Genomic DNA, 17,694 nt, shown 5'->3' with positions numbered 1-17,694 from the left:
CCAAGTTTTATAAAAAACATCTTTACTACTGAATTTTGACGTTTCTGAGTAACATTTTCACATATAAGTACTGCTTCCTTGGGAACAATATCCACAATGCCTATTCAAATGAAAAAAATAAAAATCGAAAATGAGAAAAACAGAAGGCCCACTTTAAGTGTAGGCCATTGAGATATTTGGGCAGATCAAGGAAGGCCCATTAAGCGGGGGCTCACATAACTCACGAGGCGCCTTCGGGAAAAGTAGCCGGCCTTCTTCCTCTTCTTTCCTGCCCGCACACGGGATTTCATTTCATTTCCTTCGCCGTTCCTTGGAGCCGGCAACGGACGGCGGAGAGGCGAGGCGACGAGCGAGAGGAAGGAGCGACCTCGCGCCACTAATCCAGGCTTCCCGCGCCATGGATCCCATCATGAAGCTCCTCGAGGATGACGAGGTTACCCGCCTGACCTGAACCTTTCTCGCGTCTCTTGCCATTCCGGGATTCTTGGGGAAGTCGGGGATTTGATCGCAATGGTGCCTTCTTGTTGTTGGGGTTGCGCAGGACGAGAGCTTGCACTCGGGCGCCGACGTCGAGGCCTTCACGGCGGTGCTCAATCGCGAGGTGGAGGCCAGCGCCAGCAGCAGCGCCCCCGCCGCCTCATCGTCCCAGCCGATGGATCACGGCATTGGTGAGCCCTCAGACCCAATTGACCCTTCCAAATGGTTTCTTGTTCTTGGATCGAATTCGCGATGCGCCGGTCTTCTTTTAGCCTTATGGCAACCAATAAGCGGCACTGGAGGGTTTAGAGAATGCGGTTCTTGGATTAGGGAAACAACGAAATCGACAATCATTTCTGTTCATGGTAACAGAATGCAGCTCCTATACTGGAATTTCTGGAATCCGATTTTATGTTTTGTGTGCACACAGCCTGGGGAATTCGAGCAAATATGCCTGTATGAATCTTTCCTATTGAAATAGGTTAGCTCAACTCTCTGAAGGAATGAGTTGTGACATTACAAGAGGAAACGGGATTCATTTAGTTAGAGATTAGGGTTTCAAGCTTTTGCTCTCTTTCAATAGAAGTAAAGAGTAGGGAGACAATTCTGAAATACTTAAATATGGACACTCGGTTGCAAACATAAGACCATCCCCAATCATATTCCTATTATTTCATTCCCTTCCCGATTCCCCTCCCCGTTCCCATTCCCTTTATTTTCTCTCATCTCTAACAACTTCCCTTCGAAGGGATTCGTGAAGGGAAAGGAGAGAGAATCCTGTCCTGAAAGAAATGATCTTAGGAATTCCTTCGTGACGGGAACCGTGAAAGAAACTGTTGGAGCGCTGAAGGGAACGAAAATCCCTTCGTGAAGGGATTCTGGGTCCTGATGGGAATCGATTGGGGATGGTCTAACAATACTATGCTTATTACCTTTTGACTGCATTGAAATAATGAACAATCAAGACATCTGGCTCAAATACCGGTCCTTGGATTTGAACATTTTTGTAGGTTCTTGAAATTGGCCTGGATTTATCAGAAACATCTATGGAGCTCCAACTTAATTCAGGAATTATTACCAATATGTTGGTCGTATTTTAGGATTATCTGCATTGTCCTTTTGGTGTGGACAACAATTAGGGAGTTACCATGGTACTCTCTTTAGGAGTATTTGTATTGTCCTTTGGTTTTTGGGAATTTGAACCAGAGTAAATGAAGTTTGCAATGGTGTTATGGATGCAATGAAGTTTGCAAACAAAGATCTACATTAGGAACATTTTCAGCAAGTAAGCAAAAGTATGTATTGTATTCCAGTCATAGCTTGGCATGCAATTCTTTCCATCTTACATTTTATTCTGTTATTTTCAAGGCCCTTAATTTTTCTAACCTGTACCCACCTGATAAATATAACTTCCTGAGAAAGCATAACTATTATGTGAAGGTAGCATTTAGCTATTTTTTACCAAGTTCGACACCTTCACCTTACAATTTTGTATCTTTCTGTTTTAGCGCAAACTTCATTTTGTAGCATTTAGAAACTGTAAGAAGGCATACCCAACAGTTCAGTGTAGTAGAGATGCATCTGCCATTTTATGAAAATGGAGATCTTTTCTGTCAATGTTATTTTATTTTTGAATGTTTTCGTTACCATTGCATGGTGCTATGAGGTGGGATGCATGGGTGCACAGCATAGGCTCCCTATGTTAAAATTCTCAATTGCAACAAGTTGCATGATGTGTCAAAGGTCCCTTGCATGATGTGGAGAGAACTGCAACAGGAGCCTAGTTTTATCAATGTTTCCTGTTTTGAAATCTATCACCAAATTCTTGGTCCTTGAGCTAGGCTGTTATTGTTTTATTGAGTATTCAGTTTCTAATTATATACTTCCAAAAACACTTTTTGATAATTTGATCTCTAATTGCAGATCTTTTACCTCAAGAAAACAACACATCATTAAACCACGGTCATGGCCAGTGGCAAGATTCAGTAAAGAGTGAACTTGCAAACCAGGAAAGCCAACAGCAGGAACAGACACATCTACATCTTAGAAAAGATCAGTCATCCAGACCTGAAGTGATTTCTCAAGGTTCTGATAATGAACACCTTCACACTAATGCACCAAAAGAATGTGATCTGCCAAACATAAAGCAAGAGCCTGGAACCACTTCTCAACAAGGTATTGCTGCTCAGCAGCAGCCTTTGCAGCAAATGAAGAGTCAACAAACACCAGGCACGAACCAAACAAATAATGCTCCTACGACGGTAAAAACCCCAGTTGTTACATTTCACATGTTAATCCCGATTTTGAGGCGCCATCTTGACAAAGACAAGGATATGCAAGTTCAGTCCATTTTTGCAAAGTTGCGGGTCGGTATATATCCTTTTGTTTCTTTAAATTTATGTTGTTTCATTACTTCTTTTTTTCTTGGAAACATGTCAATTTGTCCTAGGATGAGCAAACTCTAATACCCTATTGAAGTAATAGAAAATAGAAACATGGATTGCAGTATTTTTTTTTATCTCCCGACAAGCATCAGACTGAATGTTAGTATTGTTACAAAATGGTAATACTTAGTTACTCTTATGAATTACTCGTATTATTGTACTTCACAAGTTGTCACTTTGTGATTATTGTTGTTTTTGTAGAACTTGCATCGAAGTTGTTAATCTGCTTATCCTTGTTGTAATCTTGATATTTTATTTTCAATAGAAAAATGAAATCAGCAAGGAACACTTCTTAAAAGTTGTAAGGAGTATTGTTGGTGATAAGTTGCTCAAGCAAGCTGCTTCACAATATCAAATGCAGGTAAATAAGCTTCCCACTTCATTGTGATCGATGCAATACATAGCCAAGCTCTCCTTCATTTGTAAATGCCGCTCATCATTGTGCCTTTTAGTGCTTAAATTAGGTAAGTATAACTATCTATTAGCACTACATGTAGTGTTAAAGTTAATCCTACCAACACATGCTGCTCATCATTCCTTTTTTTGGTTGCAACAAACACATTCTGTTTTCTTTTGGTGGTTACTTGCTCTTGTTTCGCAGCATGCTGCTCAGGCACAACAGAACCCTCAGACAAATCCAAGCAACTATTCGTTATTGAATCAAGTTTCTGGCCAGCAGAATGTTCCAAGTTCTATGCCAGGAGATGAGCAGAAAGCATCTCCAGTGGCTCACCCCATCCATGTAAAACAAGCTATTGACAGCTCAAGACCACCTCAATTTCATCCTTCCTCGTCAGGCCAAATGCAGAGTAATATGGGTTATCCAGCTTCAGAAAGCAATATACATAAGGCTAATGAAATGGGTAACAAATCAGATGGAAAAGGTGTGCATATGCTACAAACCCATCCACCCAATGTCCACTCAGTTCTGGTGCAACCAATGCAACATAATGTGCAGTGTCCACAAATACCTTCACCGGTTTTCGGAACAAATAACTTTCATGCACGTCCGTTTCCAAGGCCAGTTGGAGGTCCAGTTGCATCGCTTAGACCACAAATGTGCCAACACAATCAAAGAGCACAATTAGTCCAGGGAGCTGCTACGACAATTTCTGGGAGTGTGCCAACACAATCCACAGTGTCTGGCAGTGTGCCACCAAATCAATCTGCATGGCAACGATCAGCAAACAAGGAACATAAAACTTATACTTTCACTCCAACACCACATATGAATATGGGAGTTGTTATCCAACACTCTGGATCCGGGCAGAATTCTTTTGCTGCGTTGCATGCAAAACAAGTCAATTCAGCACTTGGATCTTCAAAGGGTGCTGATGTTTTAGAAAACCAGTCACCTGTGTTGAATACCTCTAAGTCTTTGACTATAGCAAGCTCAAGTCAGACTCATCAATCTCATGGCACTCAAGCAGAACCTAAGATGCAGGTATGCACTGATGTGCTATTTGTTAGTCGCTGAATTCTTACTCTTGGTAGTAGCAGAATTCTTACTCTCATAGAGAGGATGACACTAGGAGTTGGGGCAAATTTTTCTGGTTTATTTTTCACTTCTCATACAATGCCATACCAACCTGAGGGGTTGGGGATACATATTTATAGGCCTATGGCCAGCCAAGCATATGCCAAGATGCTAGTCTAAGATGCTAGTCTAAGATGCTAGTCTAAGATGCTGTCCTAGATGCTGTCCTCTAGTCTAAGATGCTGTCCTAGATGCTGTCATCTAGTCTAAGATGCTGTCCTAGATGTCCTAGATGCTGTCCTAAAGCATATGGGCAGCAAGGACTTATCCTATCATCATGTGGCAGCCCCACAAAGACTGCACAAGGACTTATCCTATCATTCTCCCCCTAAGTCTTGTGCGTCGTCTTGTGGGAAGATTGAACCATCCCGGTCCTGGAGCAGAGCTCAAGGAACTTGAGCCTCCCAAGAGGCTTGGTGAGCAGGTCCGCAAGCTGATCCTTGGTGTTGATGTAGCTCGCCGTGATGCTCCCTTCCTCCAAACAGCCTCGGATGAAGTGGTACCTCACCCGGATGTGCTTGCTGCGTTCATGGAAAATGGGGTTCTTTGCCAGGGCTAGAGCGGACTTGCTGTCCACCCTGAGCTCCACCGCTCTAGTGTCTCTGCCGAGGAGATCACCAAGCAGTCGAGCGAGCCAGAGCGCCTGAGTTGAAGCGGTGGAGGCCGCTATGTACTCGGCCTCGCAGCTGGACAGAGCCACCACCTGCTGCTTGACCGACTGCCAGCTAACGAGGCACTTGCCGAGGAAGAAGAGGATCCCGCTCGTGCTCTTGCTGGTGTCGATGTCGCCGGCGTGGTCGCTGTCGCTGTACCCGACGAAGTGTGCCGCCCCAGGGCACCTAGGGTAGTAGAGGCCGTGGTCGAGAGTCCCCGCAACGTAGCGGATGATCCTCTTCACAGCCTGCTGGTGCTCCGTCGTCGGTCGCTGCATGAACCGACTAACGTAGCCGACGGAGAATGCCAAGTCCGGCCGTGTGTGGGCGAGGTAGCGAAGGCTCCCCACAAGACGCCGGTACTGCGTAGCGTCCACCTCCTCCGTCGTGCTGTCGCGGCTCAGCTTCAGCCTCTCCTCCATCGGAGTGAGAGCTGGGTTGCAGTCGGTGAGCCCAGCTAGCTCAACGACGCGCTTGGCGTAGGCGGTCTGTCGAAGCGTGATCCCGGAGTCATCCTGGTGCACCTCGATCCCCAGGTAGAAGGAGAGGTCCCAGGTCACTCATCTGGAAGGTGGCCTTCATCTCTTCCTTGAATGCCGCCACCTCCACATCCTTGATGCCGGTGATCACCAAGTCGTCGACGTAGACACCCACCAGCAGAGCAGTTCCTCCACTGCCCCGTCGGTAGATGGCCGCCTCGTGCGGGCTTTGCTCGAAGCCCATCCCTTTTAGCGTGGAATCCAACTTGGCATTCCACGCCCTCGGTGCCTGCCGCAAGCCATAGAGGGCCTTGCGCAGGCGGAGCACCTTGCCCTCCTTGCCGGGGATCGTAAATCCCGGCGGCTGGTGCACGTAGACCTCCTCCTTCAAGTCGCCGTTAAGGAACGCCGACTTGACGTCCATGTGATGAACACGCCAGCCCTCCTGGGCAGCTAGCGCAAGGAGGAGTCGCACGGACTCCATCCGTGCCACGGGAGCGAAGGCGTCGTCGAAGTCGACCCCCTCCTGCTGCACGAAACCTCGTGCCACCAAGCGAGCCTTGTGCTTGACGATGGCGCCGGCTTCATCCCTCTTCAGCTTGAACACCCACTTAAGGGTGATCGCTCGGTGACCACGAGGGAGGTCAGCAAGCTCCCAGGTGCGGTTCTTCTCAACCGCATCCATCTCCAACTGCATCGCGGCGCGCCATGCCGCGTGTCTCTCGGCCTCTGCAAACGACCGAGGCTCGCCGTCGTCACACGCAAGGTGCAACTGCGCCTCCAGATCGTGAGGCACCAGTCCCGGCACCGGCTGGTCGCCGAGAAGGTTCTCCATCGTACGGTACCGCAACGGCTCGCCGTCGTGGTACGCGTCGATACGCTCCTCGTCGTGAGAGAGCGGAGTAGCGAGCTCAACCGGGCTGTGCTCGACACGAGCTGGTGTTGGAGTAGACGTGCCCGGAGAGGTGCCTGTCGGTGCTGGAGTGCGTGGCGTTGCCGGCTGTGGTGGAGCTGGCGAAGAACTCATCGCAGCCGAGGTCCTGGCTGGAGAGCGTGGTGCTTTCGAAGTAGCAGGCGCCGGGGTCGGTGGAGGCTCGGGGACTGGGGTAGACACGCTCGTCGAAGAAGAGCTGCCTACTCCCCCAGCTTCCTCGAAGTGGACGTACTCGACAGTGAAGTCGTCGTACGTTGGAGCCGAGCCGTCGTCCACCGCCTTGTCCCACGCCCATCCTCGCCCTTCGTTGAACACAACGTCGCGCGCCGTGCGCACACGCTGTGTCTTCGGGTCGAGGATGCGGTAGGCCTTCGAGCCCTCCGCGTAGCCGATGAACACTCCCGGAGTGCTCCTGTCGTCGAGCTTGCTGATGTGGTCAAGCTCCTTGGCGAACGCGAGGCAGCCGAAGACCCGCAAGTGGGAGACCGCCGGCTTGCGCCCATGCCAAGCCTCGTACGGCGTCCTGCCGTCGAGCGCCTTGGTAGGCGAGCGGTTGAGGATATAGACGGCCGTCACCACCGCCTCTCCCCAGAAGACAGCCGGCATCCCCCTCTGCTTGAGGAGGGCCCGAGCCATCCCCACAACCGTCTGGTTGCGCCGCTCGACGACGCCGTTCTGCTGCGGGCTGTACGGCGCGGAGTAGTGGCGCTGAATGCCCTTGTCAGCGCAGTACGACGCAAATTCAGCCGTCGTGAATTCGCCGCCGTTGTCGGTGCGCAGCACGCGCAGCTTGCGGCCGCACTCCGCCTCCGCAGCAGCCTGCGCGCGCCTGATGGCGTCCGCAGCCTCTCCCTTGCTGCCGAGGACCATCACCCACATGTAGCGGGAGAGGTCGTCGACGAGCAGCAGGAAGTAGCGTCGTCCTCCCGGTGTGGCCGGTGTCACCGGGCCACACAAGTCCCCGTGCACAAGCTCGAGCCTCTCCTTGGCTCGAAAGCTCGCCTGCTGGGGAAAGGGGAGTCGCCTCTGCTTCGTCAACACGCAGACGTCGCAGAGCTGCTCCACATGGTCGAGGCACGGCAGGCCTCGCACCATCTCTGCGGCACTGAGCCGCTTCAGGGCCTCGAAGTGAAGGTGCCCGAAGCGCTCGTGCCACTGCCACGTCTCGTCGTCCCGACGAGCGGCGAGACAGAGGGGTTGTGCCACCTGCACGTTAAGGACGTAGAGTCGATTTGTGCCTCTGGTTACCTTGGCAAGAAGGCGACGACGGCGATCCCAAATCCTCATGACTCCGTCCTCAACCACCACGCGCGAACCGTTCTCATCCAGCTGTCCCAAGCTGATGATAGAGTTCCTCAACGCGGGAATGTAGTAGACTCCGGTGAGCAGCCTGTGCTCATCAGACACGGCGGTGAAGATGACGGAACCGACGCCCTTGATCTCCACGCCGGAGGCATCCCCAAATTTGACGGAGCCTCGGACGCTAGAGTCAAGCTCGGTGAAGAACTCCCGTCGACCGGTCATGTGATGGGTGGCGCCGGTGTCGAGGCACCACCCGTCAGTCTTGTCGCTGCCGGAGCCGTCACCGAGGAGGGCGTGGGCTTTTGGCTCGTCAAGGTGGAGGAGAGCCGCTGCGGCCGGTGCCGCTGGAGGTAGCTCTATGCTCGCATGAGCCATGAACAGAGCCGGCTCCTCCTCCTCCGCTTGTGCGACGTGGGCCTGGCCGCGTCGTGGCTGACGACAGTCCTTGGCCCAATGGCCAAGCCGGCCACAGTTGCGGCAGGTGTCGTCTCGTGCCGGCTTGTGCTTGCCGGCGGCGCCGCCCTGGGCGCCTCCGCGGGCATCACCCTCGGCACGTCCTCGCGCCCCGGCCTCGGCGTCTCTGCGCGCCTTGCGCGGCTTGCCACGCTTGCGGCCGCCTGTCGTGGAAGAAGGCTCCCCCTTCCTCCGGTCACCCTGGCAGGCATCCCACTGCTCCCGAGTGAGAAGGAGCTTCCCGCCAGTGGTGATGGGCCCCGAGAGAGACTGTGGCTCATCGCTGTCGACGACCTTGAGGCGACCTATCGCCTCCTCGATCGACATCGTGGAGAGATCCAGCAGAGACTCGATCGAGCGAGCCATCTGCTTGTACTTCTCGGGGACGCAGCGGAAGAGCTTCTCGACGGCTCTCTCCTCGCCGTAGGTGTCGTCGCCGAACTGCACCATCTTCTGCAACAGAGTGTTGAGACGGAGAGCAAAGTCATCAACGTCCTCACCTGGCTTGAAGGCCAGGTTCTCCCACTCCTTGCGAAGTGCCTGCAGTGTGGATTTGCGGGCGCGGTCGCTGCCGATGCGTGCCGCAGCGATGGCATCCCAAGCCTCCTTGGCAGTCCGCTTATTGGTAAGCGAGAACTGCATCTCGGACGGGACTGCAGCGATGAGGGCATCCAGCGCCCGTCGATCCTGGTCGTAGTCGACGTCGCCGTACCGGACTGCCTCCCACATGTGCCGCACCTGGAGCTTTACCCTCATCACCGCAGCCCACTCAACATAGTTGGTCTTAGTGAGGGTAGGCCACCCACCGCCGGGGCCGACGTCCCTGACAACAGCCTGGAAACCGTGGTGACCACGGTACCGATCCGGGGAGAGAGAGCCACGCCGCCTGTGAAGGCCGCGCTCTCCATCGACCCGTCCGCCACCGTTGCCGTGCGCGCCTCCTCCAGGAGCGCCGCCGGCGTGCGCGCCTCCTCCAGGAGCGCCGCCGGCGCGTCCGCGCCTGTCTGGGCTGCCGCCGCGCTCGTGGGTGTGCGCGGCTGCCCACTGTGCCGCCCGCTCTCGCGCTGCCTCTGCCTCCGGCAGCTCGAGATCCGCGTCGGCGCTGTCGTCAGCAGAAATGGAGCTGCCGGTGCTGCCGCGCAGAGCCTCGACCTCTGCTGCCGCCGCACGCGCTGCATCCGCCGCCGCCGCTGCTTCTGCCTCCGCTCTGGCTGCTGCCAGCTCCGCCGCTGCTAGCCTCGACGCCCTTGCCGCCGCCGCAGCGGTCTCTTCCGCCGCTCGCTTGCGTTCCTCTGCCGCGGCAAGTTCGGCCTCCTGCCGACGCCGCGTGCTCGAGGCGATCGAGCGCTGAGACTGCCCTGCGGACATGACGCGCTACCGGGGGAGAGCTGCTGCGTGGGGAGAGGGCTGCTTCAGACGAGCTGCTGCTCGTCTGTGCAGAGGGAGAGGAGTGAGCAGGAGCAACCGGGGCTGCTGCTGCTCTTAGCTGGGGCTGCTGCGAGGCTGAGAGGGGAGATGAGCAAGAGATGCTCAGGCTACAGGATAAACAGGCTCTGATACCAGTTGTTAGTCGCTGAATTCTTACTCTTGGTAGTAGCAGAATTCTTACTCTCATAGAGAGGATGACACTAGGAGTTGGGGCAAATTTTTCTGGTTTATTTCTCACTTCTCATACAATGCCATACCAACCTGAGGGGTTGGGGATACATATTTATAGGCCCATGGCCAGCCAAGCATATGCCAAGATGCTAGTCTAAGATGCTAGTCTAAGATGCTAGTCTAAGATGCTGTCCTAGATGCTGTCCTCTAGTCTAAGATGCTGTCCTAGATGCTGTCATCTAGTCTAAGATGCTGTCCTAGATGTCCTAGATGCTGTCCTAAAGCATATAGGCAGCAAGGACTTATCCTATCATCATGTGGCAGCCCCACAAAGACTGCACAAGGACTTATCCTATCACTATTTTGTTGATATATGTGTTCTCGTACTTCTGGTTGCACATCAAGCTCATTTTGAAAACACATTATCTTTCTTATTATGTTTATACATGAACTCTCAAATGTTCTTAGCCCATCTTGCCAAAGCCAAACTTCACCATGCGAATTCTCACAAAATCATTGCCAACCTACATGTTTTATATCATTTCCTAAAGCGTGTTAGTTGCTGACTAGCTAGGAGTAAGCAAGCAACCTTAAGCTAGTTGAAGTCAGTAGATAGAGCAACACATACTTAGTAGAACTTTTCACCTAGTTGAATTGCTGTTTTGGCTCGCAATAAAGCAAGGGTCTTGATCGAGCAAGACTACGTCCTATCTATCTACCTCTCCAAACACAATCTGTGACTATTAGGTCATCAAGTTGTGATCTTTGCATCTAAGGTGCCGGGACCAAGATAGCAAATCCAGTGTGTGTACCCACACTTGTCCAAGATCATGCTGGTGTTAACAGTCACATTATTGATTTGTATCAGTCATATACATGAATTAATATAGTAATGGACATTATGAAGCAAACATTGATATAAATTGTCAGATCTAGTAAATGAGTCTCTTCTGTCACTCCATGAAGACGAAGTTGTTGCATGCAGAGATTTGATCTCTAACAGTTGAGCAGCATTGTGTTGAGCAAGGGAGAACACATTTCGTATTCTTCAAGTGGTCTTAATCCAAATGCAATTATACTGATATGGTTCTTTTGTGTAGAGCGATATTTTACATTGAAGTACAATAAATAATATGCGAAGCAGAACTTCAGTAATCTATTATCTTAGTAATTTGCCAACAAAATAAATCTTCTCCTTTGCTCTCAAGGCCTAGAAACTACCACGTTAATCATAGAGAAAAGAAAGCAAAGTGTCTCTATACATGTTTATAAATTTACCCACCACTGCCGTTACGAAAATGTAAACCCATAATACCCCTATACTTGCTTCTCTATTACCCACATCTGCCATTATTAAAAAATGAAGGCAAATGTCGGCAAAAAAGACAATATAATTTGATTAATGCATAAGTTTGTTGCACCCTACATGCATTTAAGAGTTCTAAGTTGCAGTTCAAATGATCTTTTGATGTAAAATGTAATAAACAAGAAAGTAAACATAGAAACATAGTAAAAAGAAAGAAAAGAAGATAAGATCCGATACAAGGGGATGATCAATCTATTCATATCTTGGAAAAGAAACAAGCTTCCGCTCAAAAAAAAATGTAACATATTCTTCCTCCCTCCCGGATGACGTAAACGAGCTGTCGGTTCAACTGGCGGACGCAATTGCCCGCTCAGCAGCAGCAAAGGGAATGGGTGTGGCGTCATGCAGAAGGACATTGACGCTAAGGATGTCACAAAGCGTAGTGGTGTTGAAGCGGAAGACAAGCTTGGACCGTGTATCCAATGGCGGATGACTGAGGCATATGCTATGAAAAAGAGAAGCCCAGCGACCCGTACGGCCACTGACATCGACGGAGACAAAGATCGATAAGGGGTTGATACATGCGTTGTTGTACCGGGATCTGACCCCATAGCTTGAGGTCATGATGGCAAAGACATTAGGGAGGGATATGGATTGATCCATGGATCCACTCTAGTTCAACTTAATTAACTAACTCTCTTGTGTCCTGCTCAACAGCTCAATGGCTTCATCGACATTCCTTGTTGCTACCAGAGGTTGCGGTTTCACCATCAACAATCTATGGATTACGCCTTTTAGGGATGGGCATGAATCGATCCATGGGAAATGGTACAGCAGGATATGGGCTCCACTGCATTGGGCTTGTACCGTGTAGCTCAAGGTCGCGGCGTTTAAAAGGCAGTAGGGTAAGGCACATTCCACATACCATCGTAGATGATGGAGCATGTCCTCCCAACCCAAACAAAAGTTATTCAATTGGAATAGCAAAGAAAAACAAGAGTAAGTGTCGGCGGAGCATAATCTACATGAAATAAAGCAAAGAGATAATGATATAGTGCCTGAACAGATGAAACATTGTCATGCTAAGCCCATGTTCGAATTATGTCTATTAAGGAGCAGCTATAGTAGTGGTAAAAGGAAGAGCGATAGTAAGGTAAATCACAAATTGATAATAAAGCCAAGATGATACAACGGTAATGCACAGTTGGATTTTTTATACTAGCCCACGCAATTTGCGCGGGCCACCCCGCTAGTTAAATGTAAATAACAAGTAATCATAAACTAGTAATGGCTAACCACTCACACCAACCTATAATTCTTACCACCAATTTTATCCAAAAATGAATTTCAATTACCATATGATATTTTTGGGTAATTTTTCAATTTTTGAAGTCTTACCATTATCGCTTACCCATTTCTGGGGCATGTCTATTTGAATGCTTTTAACTCTCAGAGGCTGTGCATATTTTTTAAATCCCATATCATTGCAAAACAATGTGACAATGCGCGGCAAATATTATAATAGCTTTTCGCAAGTAATTTGTTCCAATGCTATCCCTCTAGAGGGGTTATTACTTTAAACCGCACAAGGATCCCAATGATGAAGGGTAATTACAAGCTATGTATCATACAAACTAGAGTACATCTCAGTGCCATAAGTAGATGTGTGCCACCTGCAATGAAAGCTCACTAGCAGCAGTAAAATTTCTCGATGACATCAAAGGCTACGCTTGGTAGTGGTTCCTTGATTCTATTGAAAGTCGACGAGCAACAAAGTCATGGTTTTTGATGATGGGGGCGAGCAGTGCAATTGTGGTGATCCTTGTTGCTTTAAATAGAGCAAGTCTATAGCAGCGGCACTTGTTGGAAGATGCACAATCCGGACTGGCCAGTGGATCCACTCAAATGCGGCTTTATATTTTTTATAATCTAGAAACGACTATCTTCTTCTAATCTGTTCCCAGAAATTTTGTTGAGAAATACATAGATCCAGAAATTCCAAAATACTTTCAACATTCCAGCTGAACATTAACTTTAAGATATTCAAACAATTTTAAGAATCCGAAAATCTAGAAAACCTTTTTTCAATTTATATCCACCAATATTCCTAGAAAGTTCATAAAATAACGTTTTAATTTATTTTAACTTGGAATTTTTTTTGATGTGACAAGCCGCAAACTCAGAGGCAAGAAAGATGTTGATATTATGTTATGAAGAAAAATGGAACTAGTGTGATTGGTGTCTTAGTGAAGTGTAGCTTGATTTATTTTTATAGTGGAAGGTATATAAATCAAGATCTTTTTCTTGGTTTTATCTCTGCTTAGGAGCCTTGACCTTACTATTCTGTTGGCTGTATATGTATGGTCAGCTGCATGTTATTTTTGTTCGAAAGCCTCATATTCTTCTAAGGTCGAGCAATAAGGAACCAAATTTCTTATGTTAGTAAGGGCTACAGCCAGATATGTGGCCATATACATCAGTTTGTTTGATGAAATAAATAAATATCATCTCAGATTGGAACTGCAACCACATTGATCACACAAGGAATCAGTTTATATGTTACAAAGTGAAAGCATGCAGTTATTGACAAACTAGCAAAGTAGTAAATACTATACCAGGCAAGTGGATTGAGTGGTGGATAACAATAGAATTTTATAAATTGATGTAGGCATAAATGTTAGTTAGATATTCGATATTTCGATAACACCTTATTAAATTCTATTGGGTAAGTGACATATTATTTCATTTGCATCCATGCCTGCATGCTAGTTCTGTTCTCTTCATTTCATTCATTCACTTTTACTGATTCTTACTTTTTTCCCCTAAGAAATAATTAAGCACCATGGAGGATTTTGCTGTTGTGCTCTAATCAAAATTTGTTGTATCAATAGATCCAATCTTCTGCGCAAGGACCTCTTGCGCCAGCAGCTTCTAAAACACCCCAAAGGAAGGCATCTTCTGGACAGAAAAAGCCTCTGGAAGCATTAGGTTCATCCCCTACACCATCTAGGTAAGTCCAATGCCTATTCTTAGTTAATACTCAATCCAAATTTACTCTCTTTTGTTTCTGATGCCTTTTATGTTGTACCAGCAAAAGGCAGAAGGCATCTGCTGGTTTCCATGATCAAAGCATTGACCAGCTTAATGATGTCACTGCAGTTAGTGGTGTTAATCTGAAGGTATATTCCTTCTTATGTTTCTTTTATGTTTATTTGCTTTGTGCATATCATATAGTACATGTCATTTACTGAATTTGAAGATGTAACAAATTGTGTCTTTTACCAGGAAGAAGAGGAGCAACTTTTCTCTGCTCCAAAGGAAGAGTGTCGAGTTTCAGAAGCTGCTCGGAAAGTTGTACAACTAGAGGAAGAAAAACTCATCCTACAGAAGGGACTCCTGACAAAGAAATTAGCAGAAATCAGTTATACCTCTGTCATTCAAGTTTTGTTTACTAGGGAAACATTTTAGGCGTTTATTCTCTAACTACAGTTTTCTGGCAGTTAGGAAATGTAATTTGAAGGTCATCGGCGCTGATGTGGAGCGTTGTCTATCAATGGTGAGAGATTATATAGTAATGTCTTTCCTGGTCTTTTGGCTTATGCCTGACCTATAAGTTTTCTCCAGTGCGTTGAGGAGCGGTTACAAGGGTTTATAAGCAATATAATAAGAATCTCAAAACAGGCATGATTTATTCATTCCGTCAACTTTTCCAAAGTAAAATTTTCAACTTGAGATGTTAATTCAATGTGCTCTTATTGCTTGTAGAGGGTTGATGTTGAAAAAGCAAGGCATTGTTTTTATCCTTTATCTTCAGATGTTCGCAGTCATATAATGAGGGTGAACCGAGAAGCTAGAGAACAGTGGGACAAAAAGCAGGCTGAAGATGCTGAAAAAATCAGGAAACAAAATGATGTTAGTTCTGCATGAATTTTCAATTTGAATTTTAATTTCCTTGTTGACATAAAATGATCGAACTTCTTGAAACAATGAGAACTTTAGATCTTTTTTTACTGTAACAAGAGTTTTACATGTTTATAAAATTTAGTGCCAATGTGACATGTGCTGGTAATATCATAACAAATAACTCGAGTCTGACTATAAGTCGCATCCATTGTCACATGATATATTTGGAATCCCATACCAAACTGAGACTAATCAGTAAATATCATACGTATGGCATGTAGCCACTGGTTCACCAGGTTGATTACTCATCAGTAAATATTTTTGAAAAGGATAAGAAAGTATCAGATGTCTGATCCTTTTAATGCTTGTTGCATTGGTTCACATGGAATATCATTAGTGTACCTGGACACGGACACCTGTGTTCAATTTGGCAAAATAAATAAAAAAAAATGGACACAAAAAAATACTACTCCTAGTCGGACAAGGGTGTTGCAATCCGACTCGGATTCAGGGTGCCCGTTACATCAAAAACAAATAGGAAACTGGTGTCCAGGTAACAATGAATATCATAGCTGTTGTATGCAAATGTTGCAGTACAGCTGTGCGCTATTCTTTTTTTGTGATTCAAGTTTTTCATTTAAATATTGCAACATTTCAATTGAGTTTTTATAAAAAGTGTTACGTACTTGGAAGAGTCAGGCATACAGAGAATAACATTGACTGCTTATTCACCTTGTACTTCCAATAAGTTGCGTTGTAAATTAGATCTGGAAGTAGATACTGCCTTGTTAAATGTAGCTTGTGATAATTTGTATATAGCCTTTTAAATGCAAAGCTTTTAGGTTATACCAAGCTGTTATAGTGAATTTGCTCTCCATAGTACATTCGAGCTACCTCTCATTGAGCAGGTGACGAGATTGTATCACTGATTTGATGTGTCTAAGCTTAAGAAACAAGCTCTGTAATTTTCTAAAGTACTATACTTCATATAAAAAGGACCAGTTGGATTCTTTGCAAGGTCTACACCAGGTTTGTGTACACTGAATAACCTCAGCTCTCTGATTGTTGACATCCAATGTCCCAAATTTATTATAACTAGCTAAGTGCCCATGTGTTGCAACAAAAATATGAATATTGGATGTAATAACATCAAGCATAAACTCAAGGTACGGAGATGTGGATGTACCATGAGAGTGTCGCTGAATGAATATGTCGGGAGGATACCATAGTTCGATTTCAGATGAGATTCGAAAAAGGAGAAGATTATCCGCTATTTTTTCTCCTAATTTCTTCATTTATTTTCATTAGTAAAATAGGTTTCATATCTGTAGCTGGTAACGAGACGGAGAGGCTGGAGGACGAGGGTAGATGACAAAAGTAGGTAAATTATTTGAATTTTAGGGTTTTTTATTAGGTGAGAGGAGAGTATGAGAAATAGGTGATGCGAGAACTAACTCGTGTTTTATACAGTAGAGATTTGATAGGTCTTCCAAATATAGTGCTCATGGTGTAGCTTTCAGGACTGTAATTTGAATGATGAGCTTGTTCGTAATTGCAGGGAGATGGCAATTCAAATCTTGATTCAGAAAAAGATAAGACCGACGCCCGTGCCACATCAAAGAATACTAAGGTTAGTCTCCTTCAATAGTTACGAGATACTTATACAATAATACGTGTCCTATAGGTGTTGATGATTCTGTTTATTATGTTACAGACTCACAAGGAGGAAGATGGTAAAATGAGAACTACAGCTGCAAATGTTGCTGCACGAGTTGCAGCTGGGGGAGATGATATACTGTCAAAGTGGCAATTGCTAGCTGAGGGAAATAAACAGAGAAATGAGGGAGGTGGCGGTTCTTCTGGTTCCTTACCAGGTAATATGTTGCCTCACAAGCCTTCACTAAAATCTGGGAAAGATGCAAGGGTGCAACAGGAAATTGAAAAGGGTGGCTACTCTACTATGCTTGGACCTGGTAAGCTCGGTATCCTTTTGGTCTCGTATCGTTCCTGTTAAATAATAGTGCATTTCAAACACTAAAAGATTCTGGGATTAGGCCTAACTGAAACTAAATACCGTGCCTACACTTTTTTGTGTTTTAGACCTGAATCTCTTGCATTTTTCACTAGGTGGTGTTAGAAGGTCACCAGTTACAAAAGTGGTGCGGAGCATTACAGTAAGGGATGTGATAGCAGCACTGGAGCGAGAGCCTCAGATGTCAAAATCCTCTATGCTTTTCCAGCTATACGGGAGATCGTCGGCAGAATCGGTTGCAAAAAATTCGCAGTGAAATTATTGCTGTTCATATCACAGTGAAATTCAGTTAGTTATTTTGTCCATTCGTGGTTTCTTAGCCTGTGAGGCATCTTTCTAGTCGTATGGTCAATATGACGAATCAATTTTGCAGGCATTCGGCGGTTACTAGCGAGCCAGTGTTTCCCTGGAGCCATTTTTTTTTTTTCGAGGGAACAGTCTGCAAATGTATTGTGTGGTTGCGCTCAATGTCAAGCAACTTCAGTTTGCATGAAATAGCATCATGCTCATTTTGTATAGCAAGTGGTGTTCCTTTTAATATGTTTATATGACTTGCCAAGTGTTCAATTTTCTTT

At 46.6% G+C, this 17,694-nt stretch overlaps 1 protein-coding gene across 3 annotated transcripts; it reads left to right on the top strand.

Moving 5' to 3' along the window:
- The first annotated feature begins 243 nt into the window (after nucleotides 1-243).
- Nucleotides 244-17,691, top strand: LOC133912745 (transcription initiation factor TFIID subunit 4b-like). 3 transcript variants are annotated; one of them, XM_062355635.1, is made up of 15 exons: nucleotides 244-433; nucleotides 542-668; nucleotides 2,401-2,843; nucleotides 3,187-3,282; nucleotides 3,523-4,365; nucleotides 14,076-14,194; nucleotides 14,276-14,363; nucleotides 14,470-14,605; nucleotides 14,685-14,740; nucleotides 14,809-14,865; nucleotides 14,950-15,096; nucleotides 16,646-16,717; nucleotides 16,802-17,060; nucleotides 17,215-17,407; nucleotides 17,493-17,691. In XM_062355635.1, the coding sequence occupies exons 1-14, from the start codon at nucleotides 398-400 to the stop codon at nucleotides 17,373-17,375; spliced, it is 2,640 nt and encodes an 879-aa protein (XP_062211619.1). In that variant the 5' UTR covers nucleotides 244-397; the 3' UTR covers nucleotides 17,376-17,407; nucleotides 17,493-17,691. The 3 variants fall into 3 exon arrangements, with proteins under 3 accessions (XP_062211619.1, XP_062211618.1, XP_062211620.1); XM_062355634.1 differs by having other exon boundaries at nucleotides 17,215-17,691; XM_062355636.1 differs by lacking the exons at nucleotides 14,809-14,865; nucleotides 14,950-15,096 and having other exon boundaries at nucleotides 17,215-17,691.
- Nucleotides 17,692-17,694: the final 3 nt, after the last annotated feature.

Source organism: Phragmites australis, chromosome 3 (assembly GCF_958298935.1).
Source record: "Phragmites australis chromosome 3, lpPhrAust1.1, whole genome shotgun sequence".
Lineage (NCBI taxonomy): Eukaryota > Viridiplantae > Streptophyta > Magnoliopsida > Poales > Poaceae > Phragmites > Phragmites australis.
This window is presented reverse-complemented; position numbering and strand designations above follow the sequence as displayed.